This window comes from Apiospora hydei (assembly GCF_038363865.1).
Source record: "Apiospora hydei strain CBS 114990 chromosome Unknown utg000004l_segment0_segment0, whole genome shotgun sequence".
NCBI lineage: Eukaryota > Fungi > Ascomycota > Sordariomycetes > Amphisphaeriales > Apiosporaceae > Apiospora > Apiospora hydei.
Genome location: NW_027117363.1, coordinates 2,400,966 through 2,422,290, shown reverse-complemented (window position 1 = coordinate 2,422,290; position 21,325 = coordinate 2,400,966). Strand labels below are relative to the sequence as shown.

The window sequence follows — 21,325 nt, the reverse complement described above, 5'->3', positions numbered from 1 at the left end:
GTCATCCGTCATAAACCCGATTTCAATGCACCGTGAAGTTAATGGCTGCTCAGTAGCGTTGGCACCATGCTCAAGCTATTGAATATCGCGAAAAAGCGGGCAATCGCCTAGATGTAGGCCAAGACTCTCCCGGTGACATGCTACTCAAGCACATTCTTGGCGATGCTTCTTCCAGTCCGCCTTCTGGCATTCCTTGGAACAGTAGGCGACTTCCTTGCACCGCGCACACTGCATCAGTTTGCCCCCGGTCGCCGTCTTGGTCTTGCCGCAGCTGCGGCACTTTTCGGAAATAGCCATGTCCTGCATACCCTGGTTGAAGTTCAGCGTGTCGGTATTCACGATGTCCTCGATAAACGGGACCGAGAACGACAAGCTGATGGCCGCGCGTACGGCGTACCGCGACGCTAAGTCCCAGCCCGGGATATTCATATAGTTCTCGGGCAGCTTGCCGTTACCGCAACTGCAGAGTAGCTGTTTGCCCGTCTCAAACGTCAGCGGGATCCCGGCGCCAGGCTTCTTGTACTCGCAATCCGCCGTGTGGCTCCAGGTGCGGCACCGCTCTACCATATCTGGAAGGACCTGTTTCCAGAGCCGTAGCTCTTCGTCGTTCACAGTGATGGCACATATCTCAAGCTCGCGCAACAGCAGGAAGAAGTCTTCAAGCTTTCTCGAGAGGACAGTGTCAAGGGTTAGCGGCATAATAGCAGCATCGGCAACTACTGAGCCGGCGGCGGCATCGATGCGGATACACCGGATAAAAATCAGAAGAACGATGCCTTTATCGGGTTGGTTGAGAGAGAAAAGACCCGTCTGGCCACCCTGAAGCCCGGAAGCCAACATGAACATGGTGAAAACTGACTCTTTGAAATTGACACGCAAGTCTTTGTTGACGCCCTCCTGGGTCTTACCCGACTCTCGCAGGCGTTTTTCCTTGAGAGAGAATACGTGCGACGCCAAAGTGGCGAGCCACTGGTTGTCTCGCTTGTGTTTTGGATCCACGTCGAGGATTGGCAGTCTATCCAGACTGAGGTTTTGGCCATTCAATGTGATCGGTATAGCATCGGGTCCGAGTATTGTCGGGTAGAGATAACTTGCCAAGGCTTTGGACTTCAGAGGATCTGCAAGCGGCGCAATGGCTTCAACATACGCAGACTTCCGCGCAATCCTTGTCTTGCTGGTCTCCTGATCAACTGGTACCGGGAACACAACAGCAAGGACCAGCTTGTCCTTGCCAAAGACAATATCAATTGCAAACGGTGAAGTTTGTCGTAGCTCAATTGGCACTTTGTCTTCCAACAGCTTCTTTCCCTGATCAGTAGTTATGTCGACATGTCCGGTAAGCGACAACAACCTGGCAGAGTTCGCATCGACATTGGCTGTGATCTGTAATCGTGGCGTTGAACCACTCGGAGGGTGCAATTGACTGTCGAGGTTGGGTGTAAGAGGAGACAAGCCAGGTAGGCTTTTCGTGACGAAAACATGTGCAGCATCCGCCATATTCGTTTCGTAAACTACCAGTTCGGGTCCCAGGCCTGCACTTCTAAAAGTGGCAATAGACTGAGCTGTCGTTTGGATTCTGAGGCTGATCTTGGCCGACCCGGGCTCAACCTGTAGAGCGGCCGTCGGAAGCATTGCCGAAGCTATAATATTCGAGTTTCCGCCCCATCCTCTGGAATCCGGGTTGACCGAAGCCTGGAAAGAGTCCTCCTTTGGATGACCCTGAGGCTCCACGCTTCCAAAGGCAAGTTGCACATCAGCGAAGAAGTTTTGCCACTGACCTGGGGTACTCGATGAAAGCCCGACTTGCAGGGTCGGTGCGCTTCGCTTCGTAGGGTCTGCATAATAGATCTTGTCAAAAAGCGCCCTCGGCACCACTAGAGTTACAGCGACAGCTGCAGGAATATCACTCCAAGCGCTGAAGTCTTCTGCACCAGGATTTGGTCTGATGTCGTTTTGCAGCCAAGTATCAGTGAAAAGCCCCATGCTGTGCATATTCAGAGTCAAGTCTTGGACGTAAACGCTGCCAAGAAGCATTTTGCGATCATCCCGGATCTTATTTATCAACGACCGGTAAACAAGCGGCCAGTCGGTATCGAAAGTCGTTCGGGCATGCTTCAGAAGAGCAGCCAGACTGCCACGATGGAATCTCGGGTAGGCGCTCTTCCGCATTGCCGCTAACATCTGATCTTGAGAGGCCCCCATGAAGCCGTACGGATCCTCGTTCTCGAACATGCGGTGATAGATTCCGAAGAAGACACTGCTCATGGCATCGGGTTCGACATACAGCATTGGAGCTGACCCGTTCGACATCGAGAGAGAAGAGCCACGTTTCCAAGCGATCCTGGAATGGTGATGGCTCTCATTCCCCTGTTTGTAGACCGCCCCGATCACAATTGAATCCACAGCGGATGTCGTAGTGGCATTGGTCCAAGACTCAACTGCACTTACACCAAGGATGAGAGAAACCATTGGCGCATGGCCGAGTAGCAATTCGTCCAGCTCGGCTTGGCGGTGATTCGCCCCTTTCATGAGTGTCTCGACATATAGAGTAGAGCTCGCTACCGGTTTCAGCAAAGGTGAAGCCGATATTAAAAGATTCACGGCGCCCAGGTGGTCTGCAAGATTTGACGTGTCGACGACATCGAACAAGAGACCCTTGACGGTGGAAGAGGAGTAGCGCTTCGGATCCAAATCAAAGCCAGACATATCGAACTGGCGGCGGTATAGAGTCGGCGTACTACTGATGCCACCCCTAGCATCCTTCAGAGCTTGGCAAAAGTTGAGCGCATCTGCAATTGCAAATGATACATCCACTCCGTGCTTCAGCTGACTCTGGAAAGCCCCGACCCACTCTCGGAATTGCGTTATGGCGGCTTGGACAAGCCTGTCCTTCCCTTGACTTTGCCCATCGATTCGCAGAGGCGAGCCGGGAGCGATCTTGGAAAAGGCCGTAGCGAGATGAAACCCGAGGACAGGGTCAGTTGCTCGATGAAGCAGTGTATGTTCTGAGAGGATGCTGCCCATGAGCGGATTGGGTAAGTCGGCGGTCGGTTCAGTGAGGCTTCCCGTTCTCCAGTAATGAGCATGGGTTTCCGGAAGCACTTGCAAGGCATTGACTGCACCCGGCGAGGCAGATCGAAACCCAGTCAACATAAGGCTGCCTTCGCCTCCAGCCTCTAACTGGCGGGTTCGCTTCAGTTCTTTCTCAAGCGCGGGCTTGTCCAAGGCTCTTGCTGAAGCCAAACATTTACTCCAGAATTCTCTGGCCAAGGCTAGGGTTCCCTCGTCACAGAACGAAAGAGCCTCGCCATATTTGCTCTGACGCCATGTCTCCAGAGAATCGGAGACCGCAAGTAACTTCTCTAACTGGCCCTCGAGAACGGCTGCTGCGGCCTTTGTTAGATAGATATCATAGTAAATATTCCACAAGATGCTTGAGTTGCTACTATCATTTTCATCTATGATGAGAGATAGAAGTAGAACATTCCTTCCTATAGTTGCATTAGAATATAGTACTTTTGGTGCCGACAGTTTCTACTCACCTGCGACTGCGGTTTCGATATCACAACACGTGAAATTGAGCTTGCGGGGGAGCTGGGACAGGTCAGTTATCGTATCCCAACTGGACAACCCAAGAAGACCTACGAAGTCCGACATTCGCGTAGGTGGTATAGAGGATGTTGCGAAGGTCTCCAGATCCGAGGAGCAATATGTCGGCGTCGACCCCTTGAGGCAAGCCTCGACTTAAGCAGACAGCCGGAGTGTTCCCAATTGGGTAGAACTGCGAGATGTAGCTGGCTATCGTCGGAACCCGCATCTTGGACTACAGTTCTGTTCTTAGATGTACTTATGGGTAGAAATCAAGGAGTGGATCTCCGATGTCTCGACGCATGTGTCCAATGGGCGAGATAGAGACCAGATAGATACGAGGTGATCGGATCTCGCGAGTCGGGCCAGCAAGCGTTGGAATTGCTTGACGCCTAGTTGGTAAGTGAAAAGAATAGTAGATTAAAAAAACGTCCCGATTTCATCTAGCAAGGCTCACCCTGGGTTGGAGAAAGGCAGCTTGGGAAGTTCGACTACGCACATAACCAATATTCTTGACGATATGTGAATTGATGTGCAGTTTGATGTTTGCTTTTTTTGGTACATCAGGTGTTGCGAGGCGGGGCCCTGCAATCGACGTTAAACCCACTGAGACTACGATTGCTCAGCTTGACCCGTACAGACCATAACCTTAGTAGCGTGCATTATCAAGGAAAAGAACTAGAACCGTTCAATCCCAAGGATGAGATCTCAATCCCAATCTATTTCTATGCCCATCTCCAATCTACTCCATGGAAGATAGTTGTACAGAGAACGATAATTTTCTCGTTGAGAAACGAAGGCACGGTACATGCTGATCTAAAAGGTAGCCAACCACCAGCTATGTTACCAACCCCGCCTTCTTTTCATGGAGACAGAACGCACGCTCCTGGGGAATATGGTCTTACTAGAAGAGCTGAAGAGCCATAGACACGGCCAGCCTACCTAATCTTCTCAAGTGTACGTGACTATGTTGCCCACGAATCGTTTTCCCATGCGTTTTCGTATGTATAGGAGAATGAGGGCGGCTCACTGAGCAATTGGCATCACCAGGGCCCAACATTAGATCCTAAGTGCCCAGGTAAGGCATCACATCATGAGAGATCCCTCATCGCAATGGGTGGCCTGGGGTCCTAAGTATGTAGACAAGACGATCACGTTTCACACATATCATATGGCAATGGACAGTTTAGTTAGACTTTCAACCCAATGAATTTCCTATACGAGTCGGACCCTCCATATATATCGAAATTTCCCTCGGCCTCAAAACCAAGAGCCAAGACCAAAAACCATCGAGAACCCTGAACCAAGTCGCTCGCGACGAGGCGGTCCAAGTGGGAAACGCCAACGCGCCACGACCAGACCACCAATGGAAATACCTCTCCAGATGTAGTATATAATAAACCATCCACCTGTTCCTCATCCTCCTCCTCCGCCTCCCATCCGCCTGTCCGCCTGCCGCCGCCGTTCCCCCTATACCTCCAAACGAAAAACGTTTCAATCGTCCCACATCCACTCGCTCCATCAAACAGGTTCTGTGTCGTTCTATCATACATCGTTTCCCGCCCTATTTCCGATTGGACAACAAGAACATTTGTTATTCCAAAACCAGAAAGAAGAAAGAAAGAATTATTACGTTCCAAACATGAGCTTCATAAATCCTAAGCCGTTCGAAAAAGAGGGGCTTTCCCAGCCGCCGTATCCGCCAAAACCAAGCCAGGGCGCCAACAAAAAGCATGCAGGGCTCGCTGGGAGAAACAAAAACCAGGATTCTTGAACAAACAGTGGCTGGAAACAGGCTCAACAAGTAAATCAATTGCTGCCAAAGAAGAGGTCATCGTTGGAAGTGAACATGTCGACTGTGCTGTCGAAGGCGTCGTCGAACTTGCTGTCTCCTCCCAGCATCAACATGTTCGGGTCGCTGTGTGTGAACTGCAGCAGGATGTCATCATCGCTGCTTTCCAAGCCGCTCAGGTTCGCCATGTTCGAATTGTCGGCTCCCGCGCTGATCATTACATCATGCCTCGGAGCAATCGGTTCGCTGTCAAAGTAGCGGTTGCTGGGCGGAGGCGAAGACGATTGAGAAAGCTCAGGAGGCTCGTTGTACGGACTCGAGGTGCTCTTCGCAGGCGATGCCGGATGCGATGGCAAATCTGCCGCGCGCTCCGGGTGCAGTGACATGTGCGACAGCTGCGAGACATACGAGTGTATGCTTGTAGCGGACGGAGAATGCGCACTACTCGCGCTGTCGATTTCCAGGGTTGGCATCGTCGCGGTGGACGACCCAACGCCTTGGAGCCTGCTTGGGTTCAGTGTCACTCCACCGACTGATATATCTTGCATTATGTCATCCAGCATCTCGAATTCCGTGTCAGGGTTTTCAGGCGAGTTGACTGCTGAGCTGTCCGAGTAGCCCGACTGTGAGGAACAAGAAGAGATCGACTCGTTCTTCCTGCGCGTGCGAGTTGACTTGTCTTTCCGCTCGTCCATGTCAGGACGGTGCTTGCGTGGACGCCCGCGCTTTACCACCTTCCTGACGACTCCGTCGAATGCTCCAATGCACATGCCGCGTTGCTTGTGTCGCGTCAGAGCATCGTGTCGGGCAAAACTGTTTCCGCATTCACAGGGGTATGGCTTAATGCCAGTGTGGATCTTGGCATGACGCTTGAGATCGTGCTGGCGAACAAAGCACTTTTGGCAGGTCGGGCACTTGTACTGTCGGTCGTTCAAGTGAGTCTGGACGTGTGACTTGATGTTCTCCTTCCTGCCGAAACGCTTGTTGCAATCTTCAAAGACGCAGACCCACTTGTTGTCCTTGGGGTCCGGCCCTTCGATGTACTGGTGAATGTCCTCGATAGTGATACCGGTGGTCAATTTTGTTTGCTCAATGTCAATGTCCGCTATGCTGGCGGCACTCGCGATGCTTGCCACGGACTCCGTTCGCCTATGTGGCGAGATACGACGGGATGGCATCTCCGTTGACTGGGAACCATTTCCAGAGTTGAAATCGGATCCAGAATCTAGCTGGCGGAGGTCTGGCTTGACGTCCATGTCCAAAGGGGCGTGGTACTCGCTCATAAACGGCGTCATGGGCGAAGCGTCATGTGAGTAGTCGGAGCTTGCGCTGAGTGGGTGCGATGGACGAGGCATAGCGTGGTGGAATTGGGTCTGGATGGTCATGCCATTGTTCATCTGGCCCATGGCAAGGTAGTTGTTTTCTTGAGCTGATGCTGCCTCATATGCTCCTGGCATTGGCATGGTATGCGATCGGGCGGGGGCAGGGGCGGGGGCAATGGGTTGAACTTCAGCCGCTTGACGCATCTCGTCAAACGTGGTTCTGGAACGCTGGTTTCCGCGGTTGGGCTTGATGGTCTCTTCCATAGACTCGTCGTAGCCCTCAGCAAATCTTTGGGGCACTCGGCTCTTCTTGATAGTTCGGTTGTGAGGTGCGCCCGAGGGTGTAATTGGGAAGTAGTCTGAGTTCGTTATTAGCGACGGCTACTCACTCACACTCTTGGTTGCTGGGGCTTACCTGTAGCATTCTGATGAGGAGGCGTAAGTGGTCTCTGCGAACCCTCCATTCCCGACTGCATGTTTTCGAACTTGCTCACTCTGTCCATGATGCCGTTGCTGATTCTTCTAGAGCTGCGCCTCGAATGCGATGACTCTCCTTCGGAGATCCATCCTTGTCCTCCGTTCGGGCTGTCGCTGAAGCTCATGAATGTGGGCGTGGACATGGAGCTGGAAGGGTACAGCTCGAAATCCTGAGAGCTTGACATGCTATCCGAGAAGTTCTCCTGGTTCTTCTTCATCATCATGTTCATCTGCGCTTCATAGAAGTTAAACTGCAGGTTCATATCCTGCTGGGGTGGGAGCCCGTCAAAGCAGTTGGGATCAAACCCTTGCATCTGGGGGGTCCCGTGGGGGAGATTAGGTAGTTCTCGTCATTTGCCAAGTTCGAGATCGCTTGCTGGTTCTGGCCCGGACGAGCTATGCGTTGCTGCTGCGTTTCTCGCAGCACATGCTGTGATGTCTGATTTAATCCTGTGTTAGTATTTTGTTCACTTACCGTTGGGAACTCCTGCCGTGTCGGGGTGTGCATCGGGTGTCGTCGGGTGTCCAGGCTCATGCCTCGTCGGTGGGACATCCGCTGTCGTTGTTGTTGTTGCTGGAATTGATGCATCGGCGGCAGGTTACTGTTGTTGGTGGCGATCTTCATCGCTTCTGTGGCCGTGGGAGTCGAATTTTGTCGTCTGTGTTGTCGTAGGTGTTGTTGACGGGCCTGAAGACCGCTCTGGGGCGGATGGGACAGCATCGTGAAGGGAGTCGAGTCCGGAATGGGTGGGTTAGTTGTCGATAGATGTTGATTTGGCCTGTGGGCTATCAATTGATCCGTAACTGCATCGTGGCATTGGCCAGGCGGTCAGTCACCGTCTCTTTCTCCTCAAGGGTCGCCCTACTAAGCAGATGCAGATGCAGGGGGTGCGGTTACTCACCTCACGCAGCGCAAGCCAGTCTGGCCGGGCAATTGGGCTCTTTGGATTGTACTCAGCAGCGAACGAACTTGGCAGAACGAGAACTAGAAGATGTCAATTGCCTTATTCAGGCGGTTAGATATGGATGCGCGTGTTAGTCTCGCTGGGCTACCAGACAGACAGACGGTGTGGTAGAGGATTTGTTTGGATGAGATGTGATGTGATTTGGCAGGATACCCTCTCTGCGGATTGACTCTTGAGGAGATTCCACAAAAGAATAGACAGAGGTAGGATAGATACAGAGATCTGAAGTTGTGCAATCCCGGACGGCGCGGTGGGTTGGTGCAGGAGGTCCTAAAGATAAGTCGGATGTGCTTTGTTGATGCTGGGGATCTTGCCGTTGCCAGGGGCGACGACGGGGGACTGTCGCGCTTGAGCCTGGCTGGCGCCTGAGCGAGGGCGCTGGATCGACCACATCGGGGGCGTCGGCCTGACCTGGCAAGGGCCTGGCGAGGACCTGGCAGGGCCTAGCAATCCAGCAAGCGCCGCCGGTTTGGGAATCCTCCAGCTGATCCTGGCGCGAGTTTCAGCGCTAACGCTGCTATCCACCCGTGCCCGGCCCAATTCAACCTTAAAAAACTCAGCATTGTGAAACGTCATTGCAATTAGAGAGCTGCTTCCGACAGATTACTACAGCTACGGCTAGCTACAAGTTCGGCTGATCACCGCGACCGCGGCTTTGTTCGATCAAATAAGACAAGGGAGCCGATGGGGAGGAAGATGTCATTCTGTCAAGTTGGCTGATCTGGAATGGCCCGTTCTCTCTGCTTGCTGCCCCATGTTCAATGCATCTTGCTGCAAGCTGCAGGACACTGGAGCCTGTTTTTGGGGCGCCGGCGGGTTTTATGTCTGCTGTACCTGAATTTCTGGGCCAGCTTCTTTCGTATTGCTGACTGTCCCCCCAGGCTTCCAAGCTTCCAGAGCCTGCCGCCAATCGTTGTTGACGTTCAACTCCAGTGCCCCAGCAACGCAAGCAACATACGGTGTCAGCCAACATCTTACCGAGTCGGGATACTTTTGGGCATGTAGTCTCCGGAGTCTGCTTATCCTCGTCCGTCATTGATAGCAACGCCGGCTATCCGGATGTACCTAGTATTCGATTGTTTATTGCCTTACAGCTGAAAGAAAGTGTTCTCAATTGGATGAAACATATTATCGAGCAAAACCGAAGAACAAGACGTCGTGTCTAATGTCTTGCTTTTCGTTTCCCAGTTGACGAGCACTCGAGACACAGCACAAAGAGAAAAGCCGTTGAATGCCTACATACATACCCATGAAACACAATCAATATCTCGCCACTTTACTGTTGCGATCCGATTTGGCCGGAAGGGATGGGGGGTCGTCGAATGTAGCCACACCTGCAGCTTCGGCAATCCATCTTACATATACGCACGCTTGACAGCTGCAGCTAAGGTCCTGTAGCGCGCCGGGCCATCTAGCCTGCGTAAACTGTGGTTTTAAACGTTGGTTTACATTACCAGGGAGAAAAAAGGACTGGCTGGACACGTAATTCATCACTGGGGGTGCGAACCAACAATCAGGTCGAGCCTCATAAAGACACGAGCCGGCTGTTGGTTTGGGCGATTTCGTCAAATCCCAAAACTTCAGGTAGGTTGGGAGTGAAGAGAACGCGATTGCTACGCGGTCTTGGGCTGAAGGTGCAAGACGATGGCGCGATTGGGCAGCGTGGGTATTTGTGGTTTTTCCGTCGGCCCACTGCCGTGAAAGCTCGCATGGATCCTTTGATCGTCTGGGCTCCCTATCCCGGATTCCGCTCTCCCAGGAGCAAATGAGCGAGTGCTGCACGGCTGGCCGGGTATTTCATACATGCAGAAATGCTGACGAAATCCCATTTTTCTCATTTACCATAAGACCTAAGATTATCATATCCAAAATGCAACTCGTCTACCTGACTGACTCTCTCTGGTGACAGAGAAGGGAAGGAAGAACGGCTCCATCGACGCAACAACGCAGGCCCAGAATACCAAACTCGGAAGATCTTTCGACGAAGGCAGTGCCAACAGCAAGACAGTGTGAACAATTATGGGCATCAAGGTCGGCACTCGTGCTGATTTGCCCAAGACTAGGATAGCTCCGCCCTCACCTACGTCAACATCATGACAAGCAAGGACGAGCGGAAGCCACTCTTGCCTTGCCGTCACGTCGCCTTATGGAAAGTCAGCAGCTTCATCGGGGTCATCCTTGGCAGCGCCTTCGCCTCGAGTCTCATAGCCTAGAGATATCCGTTATATACCAATGCCGGCCCTGAGTGTTTTGCCTCTTGAGGCACGGTCCCATGAAGTCCATGGTGAGGGGTCAAAGGCTGCGCAAAGCAGGACTGGGTTGGTATCGCCGTGATGGCTGTCAATAGCGCCTCTCTTTTTCTTCTTTTTTTTCTTCTTCTTCTCCTTTCCCCTCCCTTCATACCGGACAAGCCAACAAAATTAATAGACTCACACAGAGCATAGAAAGATCGTGGCTTAACCATTAGCGGGCGCCATGTCTTCTCCATTAAACGGCGGCTGGGACATCATTCATTCTCTCGAGTTCCAACAATCGGCCTTCCAGAGCATCCTTGCCACTTCATCATGACTCGTTCATCAGAGACAATAAACATCTGGGACGCTTTTTGGGGTGGAAGAAGTCTAACATGTTGCAATGCCAGCTATGTATTTCCGATTCAGGAGGGGGACGACACAGCACTGCCTGCGACACATGTTTTACCACCACTCGCCATGATCGCCGTATTGGCACTCCTGGACGTTGTTTTGATGCCGAAATCGTTCAGTTCATGATGCTGCGCGCCCGACTTGTGCTTTGAGATCAGCGACGGGCTTGTTGTCAATCCCGCCCACGCAGACAGGCGGTCTCTCTCGCCTTCAGTCCCCCAGCATGGTGTCGGGAAACGGCCAGAAGCTACTTGAGCCCATCGCTGGTCACATCACCCACTCCCCCGGGAACCTTTTTCGTGTTCGATATACGCCACGATGCCCGTGATCAACTACCACGGAGACTGGCTGCCCAGGCCCAGCGGCTCTTCACCAAAGGGAGTGCTACTGTGCTTTCCAAACCCGATGCCGTGTTACATCATCATTCACAAATGGCCCGGCGGCGACCTACTCCAAGCACTGTTGCATGAAACAGCTTCGTTTGCGGTCTAGCCTCGATCCTACTACTAGATGTCTGATGTACTTGTTCCGGTACTATGAAGCTGGTAGCGCAAACGCAGAGCATCTTGCTCGACCGTCCATCGCGACAAGGTGCGTCCGAGAAGGTAAAGGCCCTTCGATGAGTAGCGTAGACAGAAGCCATGGCTCTGACCGTGACATCACCCTCTTCCCCGTCATCGGATTCATGTCGAACATGGTTTTCCTCGGAGCATCTCACGTAGTGACGACAGTCCAGCAAGTATCAGAGGTCCCCTTGTAGAAGTGGGTACCAACTTGAGAAACGTTTATGGGTATTGTTATATCCTGTCCAATCAGGGATTCACTCACCGGAAGGCTTATAGTCCTTTCCAAGATGATTAACTGATAATAGACTGCCTAATGTATGCGGCCGATACTAGATACCGGCACCCGCCAACTTCGCAATCTCTTGCGCAGCAATATACCGTCCAGGATTTTGCTGCAGTCGCAAGCCGAGCTCTCGCGACTTCTCTTGCAGAGTGAGGCCCTCACTGCTTTGAATTTCTCTGACGATATCACGGTAGAGACAATTTGGGGTCCAGTAGGGGTTTGTTTCCCGACAACCCCAAACAGCAACGCCGATGCTCTCGCCAAGCTGCGCGAACCCATACAAGTCAAGCCATAGTGGTAGAATAACATGTGGGATGCCGGCACTGATACAATTTCATGAGCAGATGTTCAGTCTCCTAGTATTCGGACACGAACATACCTGATAGCCTCGTGGTAGCAACCTGAGCCCCCATGATGTACTGAAACAATGACATTTCCTGTTTCCATCAATGACAGTGGTTCGACTGCCAACCAATGTTCCACCCTAAGCCTGCCATTCTTGGTAAAGGGGGCGAGGCTGTCCATGAAACTGTCGCTGTAAAGGCCTTCCTTACGAAACTTCCACAGCACCTGAACACGAAGATCTTGGAGCAGTTTTGCTATGGCCTGCGCCATTGCGAGGACGTGCGACTCGGGGTACACAAACCCCCTCCTAGATTGATGAGAATGGTGGGCGCCCGTGCCAACCATGCAGCCAGCTCCTCATCCTGTTCAGCTGCTGATCCGAGAGACAGTGTCATAGGTCCAGTGCAGGTCACATTCGGTGGCACGAAATCTACCGGCAGCGATGCACCGGGTGTCGTCTGTGTGAGCCAGGGCACGTCTGGCCGGTGCAGTCGAAGAAAACTGATAGGATCAGTAAGCCCGTGGGCTTTGAAGAAGTTCCTTTTCTCCTTCATACCCGGCATGGAGAGCATGGACCAAATAAAACGGACGTTAAGTAAGATATTCTCTGGAATGTTACTCCACGGTACGGGGTATGGGATGCCGGAGCCGTACGCGGGATATTTCCAAAGCATTTTGGCCCAGGGCTGTTCAGCGGGAAAGTTATCGATTAACGTGTTTGGTGTGATAAAAGCATATAACCGGTTCTTGTCCCTGGTTGCATCAAGGGCGGGACGAAGGGCAGTATCGACGACAACAGCTGGGTCAACTTCGTCTATGATGGATTTGACCTGGCTGTATATGCTCAAGTGCTCGTCCCCTGCCCACGGCGAAACCAAGAGCTGCATGTCCTTGCACAGATGGGCGATGCCTGCCAAGCCTCGTGGATGTATCAAGTTGGACGTGTTCTTTCCGTGCGTAATGCACGTATCGATGACTGACAAGCCGTCGATTAGATGGAACTGTACATCATGCTTGTTTGGATTCTGGCTATGCGAGGATATGCGATGCAGTCTGGGCTTGAGTGGTGCGAAGGAGGCAAAGTGCAGGCGCACATGTGGATGTCGCTCAAGGAGGCCCTGAGCTGTAGCTAGGTGTACATTCGAAAGACCATGATCGCTCGTCACAACGAACAAGGCGGTGTTGTTCCTGCCGACTACGGGTGAGATTCTTGATACCTGTGTCTGCCATTGCGATAGCAGCAGCGCGGAGATGGTCACGACCAAAGCTCCCAAGGTCAACCGACGAGTCGCCATGTCGAAAAGGGTTGATGCTTGCCGAGTGATGAGAACTGAGAAATGAGAGTGACTGACTTGGATATATTTGAGGAGAGCCGTGAAGTACTAAACGAATAGCCAGTGGCGGGGTAGGAGGTTGGTACTGGCTGTTGGTTCACCTCGACCGCAACTCGAAGCAAGGGGCATCAAACACAAGCTTGGTATTTGGGTGTGATAGGTCACTGCCCCGACACCCTGCACGAGGCATCACTTTGACAGAACTTGACATAACACTCTTGTCCACAAGAAATTTTACTCGATACGGAGCCTAGTATAAGAGACAACTATATGGCAAATCCTTAGGGAAGACACCTCTTGCAGCCGAACCCGGACGAGTGGCCTGTATGTCTTGTAGTCCTATACTATCTGTGTTGGATGGGTCCGAATGGGCCCCATTTCCTTGAGACAACGGCCATGATTGACGGTCTGACATACAGTCCATTAATTAGGGGGATACGTATATACTGATAGGGAAAGCTAAAACCCCCTTGTTATACTAACATATGATGGTTTCTCCTTTTTTGTTACGACTCTGCGCTGCACTTCACCTTCTTAGGCCATTTGATCGATACAAGAACTTGGTATGCCACGTGTCAAGTGTGCTGGCCCAAGAGAGATTAAAACACAAAAGATGGTCTACATTACCATGCTGATGACTGAAGCATATTACCTTGTTATAAATCAGGAGTAATGGGGCCAAGGTACAGACCACCACCCAGATCACATTTGTATTCAAGTCTCCAAAGGCATCTGACCATGGTCAAAAGTGTCTCTGTAAGGGCTGGTGTTGTTTGATACGAGCGAAAATCCCACGTAGAGAACATTTTCGATGTAAGGTCTGGGATATAGAGTCTTAATAGATTGGGATATGTCTCCGAGTCCTTCTAAACAATATGTTTAACAGAAACCAGAAGCAGCTGAACACAGTGCTAACCAACTACATGACTCCTTCACGTTTTGAAGGCGGACGATCCAATGAGCCACGGCGATCATTACTATCTGGACAGATATGGGAACTTGGACTTCACCAGATCCGCTGCAAGTGAGCGAGCCACCGAGGCTAGGGACAAAAGACACGAGATCAAGAGATCCACCAGCGACCATATGGCCTCCAGCGATTGAGCAGGACAGCCTGAACATTATAAAATCCACCCTAACTTCAATATACAGCCAATCATGTTGATTGCGAAGATACCCCATGAACAAAAAGACAAAAAAACATACAACACCGAGGATTCCCAGGTCGTCACCGACCCTAGTACTAATTCGGCTCTCTGCTGCTTATATATGGGAGAGCGGACGGGATCCCTAGTATTCAGCAGGATATGGTCGTATGTATTAACTTACCCTGCTACGGAAACCTATATCCCCAGCAGTGAGCATGTAGTGTCACACAACGTGTTTGCTTTCCATCTTGTTGATGCACCATTGTGATACGCAATACGCTTCGGGTGATGGGTGCCAGGCAATGGAAGCAAATACGTGGACTCCGTCACAGGGTTACAAGAACAGCGGCTAATTGAGTCCATCGGCGCTCACAGAGACACAGAGACAACTCGTGGACGTACATGACATGTTGGTTCAATGCTTATTCATTCCGCGATTATCGATTACGACTGTTCGCTACAAAATAGCAGGGTCACCATTGGCCACGCCTGAGCAATCACTGCCAGTGAAAACCATGTTCGACCTAGGCTTCGTTTAGCGGCCCTTGAAGACAGGCCTTCTCTTTTCCTTGAACGCCAGCAGTGCCTCGTCCCGATCCTCCGTCTTGACGACCCGCTCGTACATAGCATTCTCCTTATCCTCGCGCGCCCAAGCGACAGCCTGGAGCCCAGCCCGAATAGCCACGGGCCCGCCCTCGCAGATCTCGGCCGCGAGACGCACCGCCTCAGTGAGCGCCAGCTGGCGCGCGCGGGTCGCCATGGCGGACGGCTCGCCCTTCTGGGGCCCGGCCCCTCTTGTTGCTCGAGGGCGTCGCGCTCGTCCTCGGGCAGCACCTCGACCAGCCGGTCTGCGATGCCCAGGAAGTAGGCCTCGGGCGCCGAAACGCGGCGGCCCGTCAGGATGAGGTCGCGCGCCCGCCCCACGCCGATCAGCGCAGGCAGTCGGTAGGTGCCGCCGGCGCCCGGGATGATTCCTAGGCGCGTCTCGGGTAGGCCGATGGTCGCGGTCGAAGCGAGGACGCGGAAGTGCGTCGAGAGGGCGAGCTCGAGGCCGCCGCCTAAGGCCATGGAGGAGATGGCGGAGATGGTCGGGATGGGGAGGTCGGAGAGCGCGGCGAAGGTGTCGCGAAGGTTGCCGAGGAAGTCGGCGGTTCTAATTGAGAGGGTGACACGTCAGTCTGTTGCTCGTCGCAAATTGAACAAGAGGAAATTGAATGTATTAGGTTGGTACTGACTCTTCGGGGTGAAGCTTCGTCGCTCTTTCAGGTCGGCGCCGGCACAGAAGCTTGCGTCGACAGCGCTGGCAAGAACCAGAGCTCTTGTCGGGCCCTTCTGGTCTGGCCCTGCAGCCCCGCCGAAGCGAGGTGCTGCTGGATTTTCCTGGCCGTCGGCAGTATACTGTGACTGTACATCATCGATCTCTGCCCTCAGGGAGGCGAGCAATGCTTTCGAGATGGCATTTCGGGCGGATGGTCGGTTCAGCTCCAGGATCCTAATGTGGCCCGAGTTGGGAGCTGGTAAATTCACAACATTGACAATAGGCCCAGTATCGCTCGAGTAGGCTCGGACGAAACGGAAGCGCGCTAATGAGCTGAGCTGGATTTTTATTCGTGGCGGCATGGTCAATTGGGCTTTTGTAGTTGAATGGAGATGGCCGATTGATGCTGCATCGTGGTGGGATTTCGTGAGCTCGACCTCGAGTGCCGAGGCCCAGGTCCAAGTGGGTGACGTCGGTGCAATCGTGAGCACGGCGTTTAGCAGCGGCTAACACCGGGCGTCAACCTGCAGCAGCAGCAGCAGCATTCTGTTCAATTGCCTTCTATCTTGAATTCACTGCAGCAGATTCACTATAGTACGGACATTGAGCTTGGTCTCCCCCTTCTTCCGCCTCTCTTTCCAAATAAGAGATAGACCGTACCCTTTTACAGGGCCTCATTCGGTATGTTCTGAGTATTCCAGGTCCGGCACTTGATCCATGGTGTCCACTTGAGCACCCCCCACCTGAGCTACGAGCAACTTCGTCAAGGTTGCTGGATTGCCCACTACTTCCCTCTCATTGCTGAAGCTAGCGACGCCATTCAATTGTAACCAACAGCAGTTTGTAAAGGCCAAAGAGTTTCTCATCTGATACCTGCTCAAGTTTTGGATGTCCCAGGTAGATGTACAGACATGTGCTGCGTGCCTGCCCCCTAGCCCACAGGAATACACTGGTTTGTGGTGAGCCCGCCTGATTCACCCACCCAATCAAGATGCCATATCCCTCGAACGAGCGTCCGTCACTCCACTTAATCTCGAACGACATCTCACAGTCTGGCCTTGGAACGTTGTTTAATCTGACTGGAATCACCTTAAGTTTCCCTTTTTCTCGTTTTATCGCCTCGTATTTCTCACAGAAATAACATGCTCAAAAACTTTGGCAAAAGTAACACGGTTACATATTGATCTATATATACCCCGCCCTCACCCCTCCTCAATCGTCACGGACAGGTTGGATCGATATCTAGGACCTGAGGGTCTCAGGGGCCTCAATGGATCTACCCTCCGATGCTTCCGATCCCACTTCACCGGCTCGGACCGTGAGTGAACTGCCGCCGGATGCCATTGCATTCGCTGGCCGGATGTACGATGCCGCTCGCACTGGCCAGGTCGATGTCTTCAAACAAGCTCTTCCGTTGGGCTTGCCGGCCAACATGACCAATGAGAAGGGTGACACTCTTGTATGCTTTAGAGCGAATAAGCCATTAACAACTCTCGCTGACCCACAGTTACGATAGCTTATGCTAGCTGCATATCATGGCCATGCCGAGTTGGTGGAGCTGCTGATACAGCATGGGGCGGATCCGAATCGTATAAACGATAGGGGTCAGAGCCCTCTGGCGGGAGCTGTCTTCAAGAAGGAGGACAGAGTGATTGAGGTAAGGGTTTTACCTCTGTGCAACCAATTACGAACTCAGACTAACACCTGACTAGGTCCTACTTGAAGGCCTGGCTGATCCGGATCTCGGATCTCCTTCGGCGATGCAGTGTGTTACCATGTTCAATCAGGAGAGCGTTTGGAAAGATAAGTTCGAGAAGGCCCCAGGAAACGGCAAGGGCAAACCCGAGATGTCGACGCCATCTTAATTGATGGTGAGAATCTTCTCAAGGTCCCATAACTTATCTCAATGCTGTCCAGGAACATACATGCTAGCTTCATGAAAGGAGACTCAGCTGCCTCAAGATACCGAATATGCCACAATTTGTGATACTCTCAACTTGTCTACATGTAATTTGAACCATGGCCAGGTCCAACAGGTCTGGATCTTACGGTCATATAGTTGCCCTGATCGCCATTGAAGAAAAAACCCAACTCCACTCGACTATACGGTTATACTTTCAAGTACCCATGGAACAAGAGGAGCGATCAATAATTGTGCGTGGAATATGCTCATGCCCGAATTAAGCTTCGGCTTATGGTGGCATTGAACGAGCATTGGCATGAAGAACGTTGGTGCAATTGACCTGGTGCGATTCGAGATGCGGCACCAAGAGCAGAGCTGCTGAAAGTTTCAAGGCAATTATTACTGAGCGGTCATTTTCGTGAAGTGGATTGATGCAGAACTGAGTTGGGTTGTGATATGGAAAAGGGGGCTGATTACTCTGCCCTTAGGAGGGCCGGCTCCTAGGATTGGGTGTTCCCAGCAGCGTGTTCAACACCTGCCGGAGAACAGGAAAAGACAAATTATTCTGATTATCCCATAATGTACTGTTAACTTTCAATACACGGTATGTGATCCACTCCCACATTTACAAACTCGCGCAACTGGTGTCCACTGCTCTCTTAGTCCGATCAATTGATTCAGGGGTGGCACCTGGACATGTTGTAAGGGATTTATTCCCTGCCGAAATGTAGTTACGATGCTGTTCAGAATGCTCTAGGTACACATACCTGGAAGATGTTCCTATAGTTGAACACTGACTACACCAAATCAAAATACCAGAGGGAACCAGCACATCCACCAGATCATCCAGACCACACAACTCCTTGTTGCCGCTGCCTTCCGCACTGCTTACTCCAGAGTCTCCTCGGCCCTCTCCCACATCACATCCCCTTGACTGCTTTTCAACTGTGGATGAGACTCTGGTTAAGCCTCGGCCGAAGCAAGGGTGCTCTCTTTTTCGTCTTTCCCTGCGTTGCAGCCTCATAACGGAGAAAGCTGAATTCATTCTCGGGCGGGTGCCTGAATATCATGTGGCTTTCACTGTGTGTGTTATTTAAACTCGGGGAGTTTCTGAACATATAAAAGGAATATCTCTCCCCTGTTCTTCCACGCAAAAAACCATTTGACCCGGCTCTCATCCCATTACATCCATCCATCCATATTGAACATCTCTCACTTCACTCAACTCGCCAACGGCAGTATTTCTCTTCAACTACTCTGTTCAATTACACCGTTCTCTCGAGCTCAATTCAAAGACGCACATCTTCTTTTACTATCCTTGGCTCTTTTCTACGAAACTTGGTTTACAACCATTTTCTCAATTGCCAAAAGATTAAAGGAAATCAAGCACTAATTCCTTTTCGACGAGACCTCTTTCCTCCGTCTTACCTGCTACCACCAATCCAAAACCATTTTACTTTCGCTCTCGTCAACAAAAACAAATATGGATGCCTACTACGCAACCAGTTGTTACCGGGAGCGTGACTACCCTCCGTCCCTCCCTGCATCACATATATCCGCGTGGGCCGACGAGCCAATCGACCACTATTCAGGATGGGCTTCTTCTTCTCAACCAGGCAGAACATCGTCCAGATCACCCCGGGGCAGCCGTGAGCGGTCCCAAAGCCCTGGGAAGCGCTCGCCAGTCTACCAGCCTCGGCTTCCGTGGCAACCCACGGCAGCCTTATCTCAAGCACCTTTCGTGGCCCCTCAATTGTCTATCAGGGCCCAGTCACCAACGTATTCGCCCGGGTCCCCAATCGTGGGCTTCTGTGACAAGGGCTTAAAGGGCTTAGATCTAATTTAGCTAATATTTAATTATGGCACTTCTAGGGTTTCTGGTTCTTTTTTTTTACTTAAAGTAAAGTCGAGTGTAAAGTTTATATAACGTGGTTTACTATTAAGCGGGTTATATTATTAAGCGGGCCACTTTTTTTAGTTTTTTAATATACTTAAACTTTAATACGTAATATTTTTATAATTATAATGCCGATTTAATTTAAAGAAGATAGAATCGTTTTAATAATTTAAGCGACGCGAAATCCGATAAATCCTTTAAGCGAACGAGCTGCTACGAAAATATACGATGTCCCTTAAGCTATTTTAAATTACCGAATTAACGGCCGAACCCTACGACGCGAAATTCGACACTTACGACATAAATTAAATTTAGTAAAAAAGAGGTGTTTCGTAATTATATAATTAATTTAAATACCCGAGGGATGCTTTTTAATTTCAGTGTTATGGGAAATATAGCTAATTTTTTTTACCGCGTCGCACGGCGGCGACCGCGTCGGTAAGCACTAAGTTAAGCGCTTTATCGATCGGAACCCGGACCTTAAGACTCGAATAAATCGTCGATACGATTATTAAAGGGCTCTTTATAAAGATCCAGGTGTTATTTCCGGCTAGTTTAGGCTAGTTACGAATATTAAGGCGAAATACGGCATTTTTAACGAAGACATTTTTAATTTTAACGAAACCGGTTTTATAATAAATATAATCGGGTTAATACTCGTCGTAATACGCGCCGATCGGCGTAGGAAAGCGAAGTCGGTTTAGCCTAGTAATTAAGAATAGTCGACGGCTATTAAATGTATTAATTCTTAAAGCTAATATATCCCGCCGTTTTTAATCGTTTAAAGTTAATATTACCTTACGAATTAAGTTCGCGAATACGATTTACCGAGCGATTAAGTAATTAAACTAACTTTTAACGGTTAAACCGATAACGAAATAAGCTTAGATTAAATTAAATATTTCGATAAGTATACTAAGTCGCGAATAAAGGGTCGCTATCGCCTATTAATTCTTAACGGCTATAAAAGCTATATTTTAACGTAGTTTAAAGTATATTATAAAAATAACGACATTATTACGCTTAGTATACCTCTTTATTTATTTTACTTATTTTAACTATTAAATATAGCACTTTATTCGCCGTTAAAACGCGTATATTCGAAAAAATTAAGGCTATTTATTAAGGCGTTAATAAATTATATTACGAAGCTAAAGTTCTTTATCGCTTTTAAGGCCGCGCATTTTACCACTTTTACGGAAATTAATATTAAATTTAAATTTAATATATTTAATTTAGTACCTTACTATTCGAACGAGGTAATTAATAAGCTGGATATACGTTTTCGAACGCCTACACTTATCTCGTTACGTTCGGGGACGGCTAGCACTTATAATCTCTAAACGCCGTTTAACCCTTAATAAACGATTAAACACTTTACGTTTATTAAAAACAGGGTTTTTACCTATTAAAAAAGCTTTTTAATAGTAATTTTAAATACCGTAAATTAAATAACGAAAGGTATAAATAAAATAGTTTATAAAATAACCTTTATACGTGATCGGATGCGTACTTTAAAAAAGGCTAATTTAGCCCTTTTAAAGCGCCGGAGAGCTAAAAAATCGCGAGTCCAGCTTAAAAGAGCCCTTACTATTAAAGAGTCTCAAAAGATACAGGACGAGAAGGTAATAAGGAAGCGTCCAGCGACTAATAAAGGGCAAAATAGGGGTTCGTCAAAGCGGAGGACGACCGGTGAAAGGCGCTGCGGTATCTACGGCGAAACAGGTGATAATACGCAAACATGCGAAAAGGATGTAAAATTAATTAACGAATCGAATAGCGAGCGATATTAATTAATTTAA

The 21,325-nt window shown here is 50.3% G+C and overlaps 5 protein-coding genes across 5 annotated transcripts; 1 reads left to right on the top strand and 4 right to left on the bottom strand.

Annotated features, from left to right (window-relative positions):
- Nucleotides 1-144: 144 nt before the first annotated feature.
- PG997_003262 (uncharacterized protein) lies at nucleotides 145-3,817 on the bottom strand (the record flags this gene model as incomplete). The annotated part of the gene is made up of 3 exons (XM_066807577.1): nucleotides 145-3,491; nucleotides 3,543-3,594; nucleotides 3,656-3,817. 3 exons carry the CDS (start codon nucleotides 3,815-3,817, stop codon nucleotides 145-147), a joined length of 3,561 nt encoding a protein of 1,186 aa, XP_066671195.1.
- A 1,580-nt stretch (nucleotides 3,818-5,397) lies between these two features.
- Nucleotides 5,398-7,900, bottom strand: PG997_003261 (uncharacterized protein; the record flags this gene model as incomplete). Its single annotated transcript, XM_066807576.1, has 3 exons — nucleotides 5,398-7,061; nucleotides 7,118-7,493; nucleotides 7,655-7,900. The coding sequence occupies 3 exons, from the start codon at nucleotides 7,898-7,900 to the stop codon at nucleotides 5,398-5,400; spliced, it is 2,286 nt and encodes a 761-aa protein (XP_066671194.1).
- A 3,784-nt stretch (nucleotides 7,901-11,684) lies between these two features.
- PG997_003260 (2-hydroxyacylsphingosine 1-beta-galactosyltransferase) lies at nucleotides 11,685-13,278 on the bottom strand (the record flags this gene model as incomplete). The annotated part of the gene is made up of 3 exons (XM_066807575.1): nucleotides 11,685-11,961; nucleotides 12,018-12,222; nucleotides 12,285-13,278. 3 exons carry the CDS (start codon nucleotides 13,276-13,278, stop codon nucleotides 11,685-11,687), a joined length of 1,476 nt encoding a protein of 491 aa, XP_066671193.1.
- Nucleotides 13,279-15,000: 1,722 nt separating this feature from the next.
- Nucleotides 15,001-16,085, bottom strand: PG997_003259 (methylglutaconyl hydratase; the record flags this gene model as incomplete). The annotated part of the gene is given in 3 exon segments (XM_066807574.1): nucleotides 15,001-15,168; nucleotides 15,183-15,618; nucleotides 15,697-16,085. The coding sequence occupies 3 exon segments, from the start codon at nucleotides 16,083-16,085 to the stop codon at nucleotides 15,001-15,003; spliced, it is 993 nt and encodes a 330-aa protein (XP_066671192.1).
- Nucleotides 16,086-16,993: 908 nt separating this feature from the next.
- On the top strand, nucleotides 16,994-17,588 carry PG997_003258 (uncharacterized protein; the record flags this gene model as incomplete). The annotated part of the gene is made up of 3 exons (XM_066807573.1): nucleotides 16,994-17,182; nucleotides 17,240-17,380; nucleotides 17,436-17,588. The coding sequence occupies 3 exons, from the start codon at nucleotides 16,994-16,996 to the stop codon at nucleotides 17,586-17,588; spliced, it is 483 nt and encodes a 160-aa protein (XP_066671191.1).
- Between the last annotated feature and the right edge of the window lie 3,737 nt (nucleotides 17,589-21,325).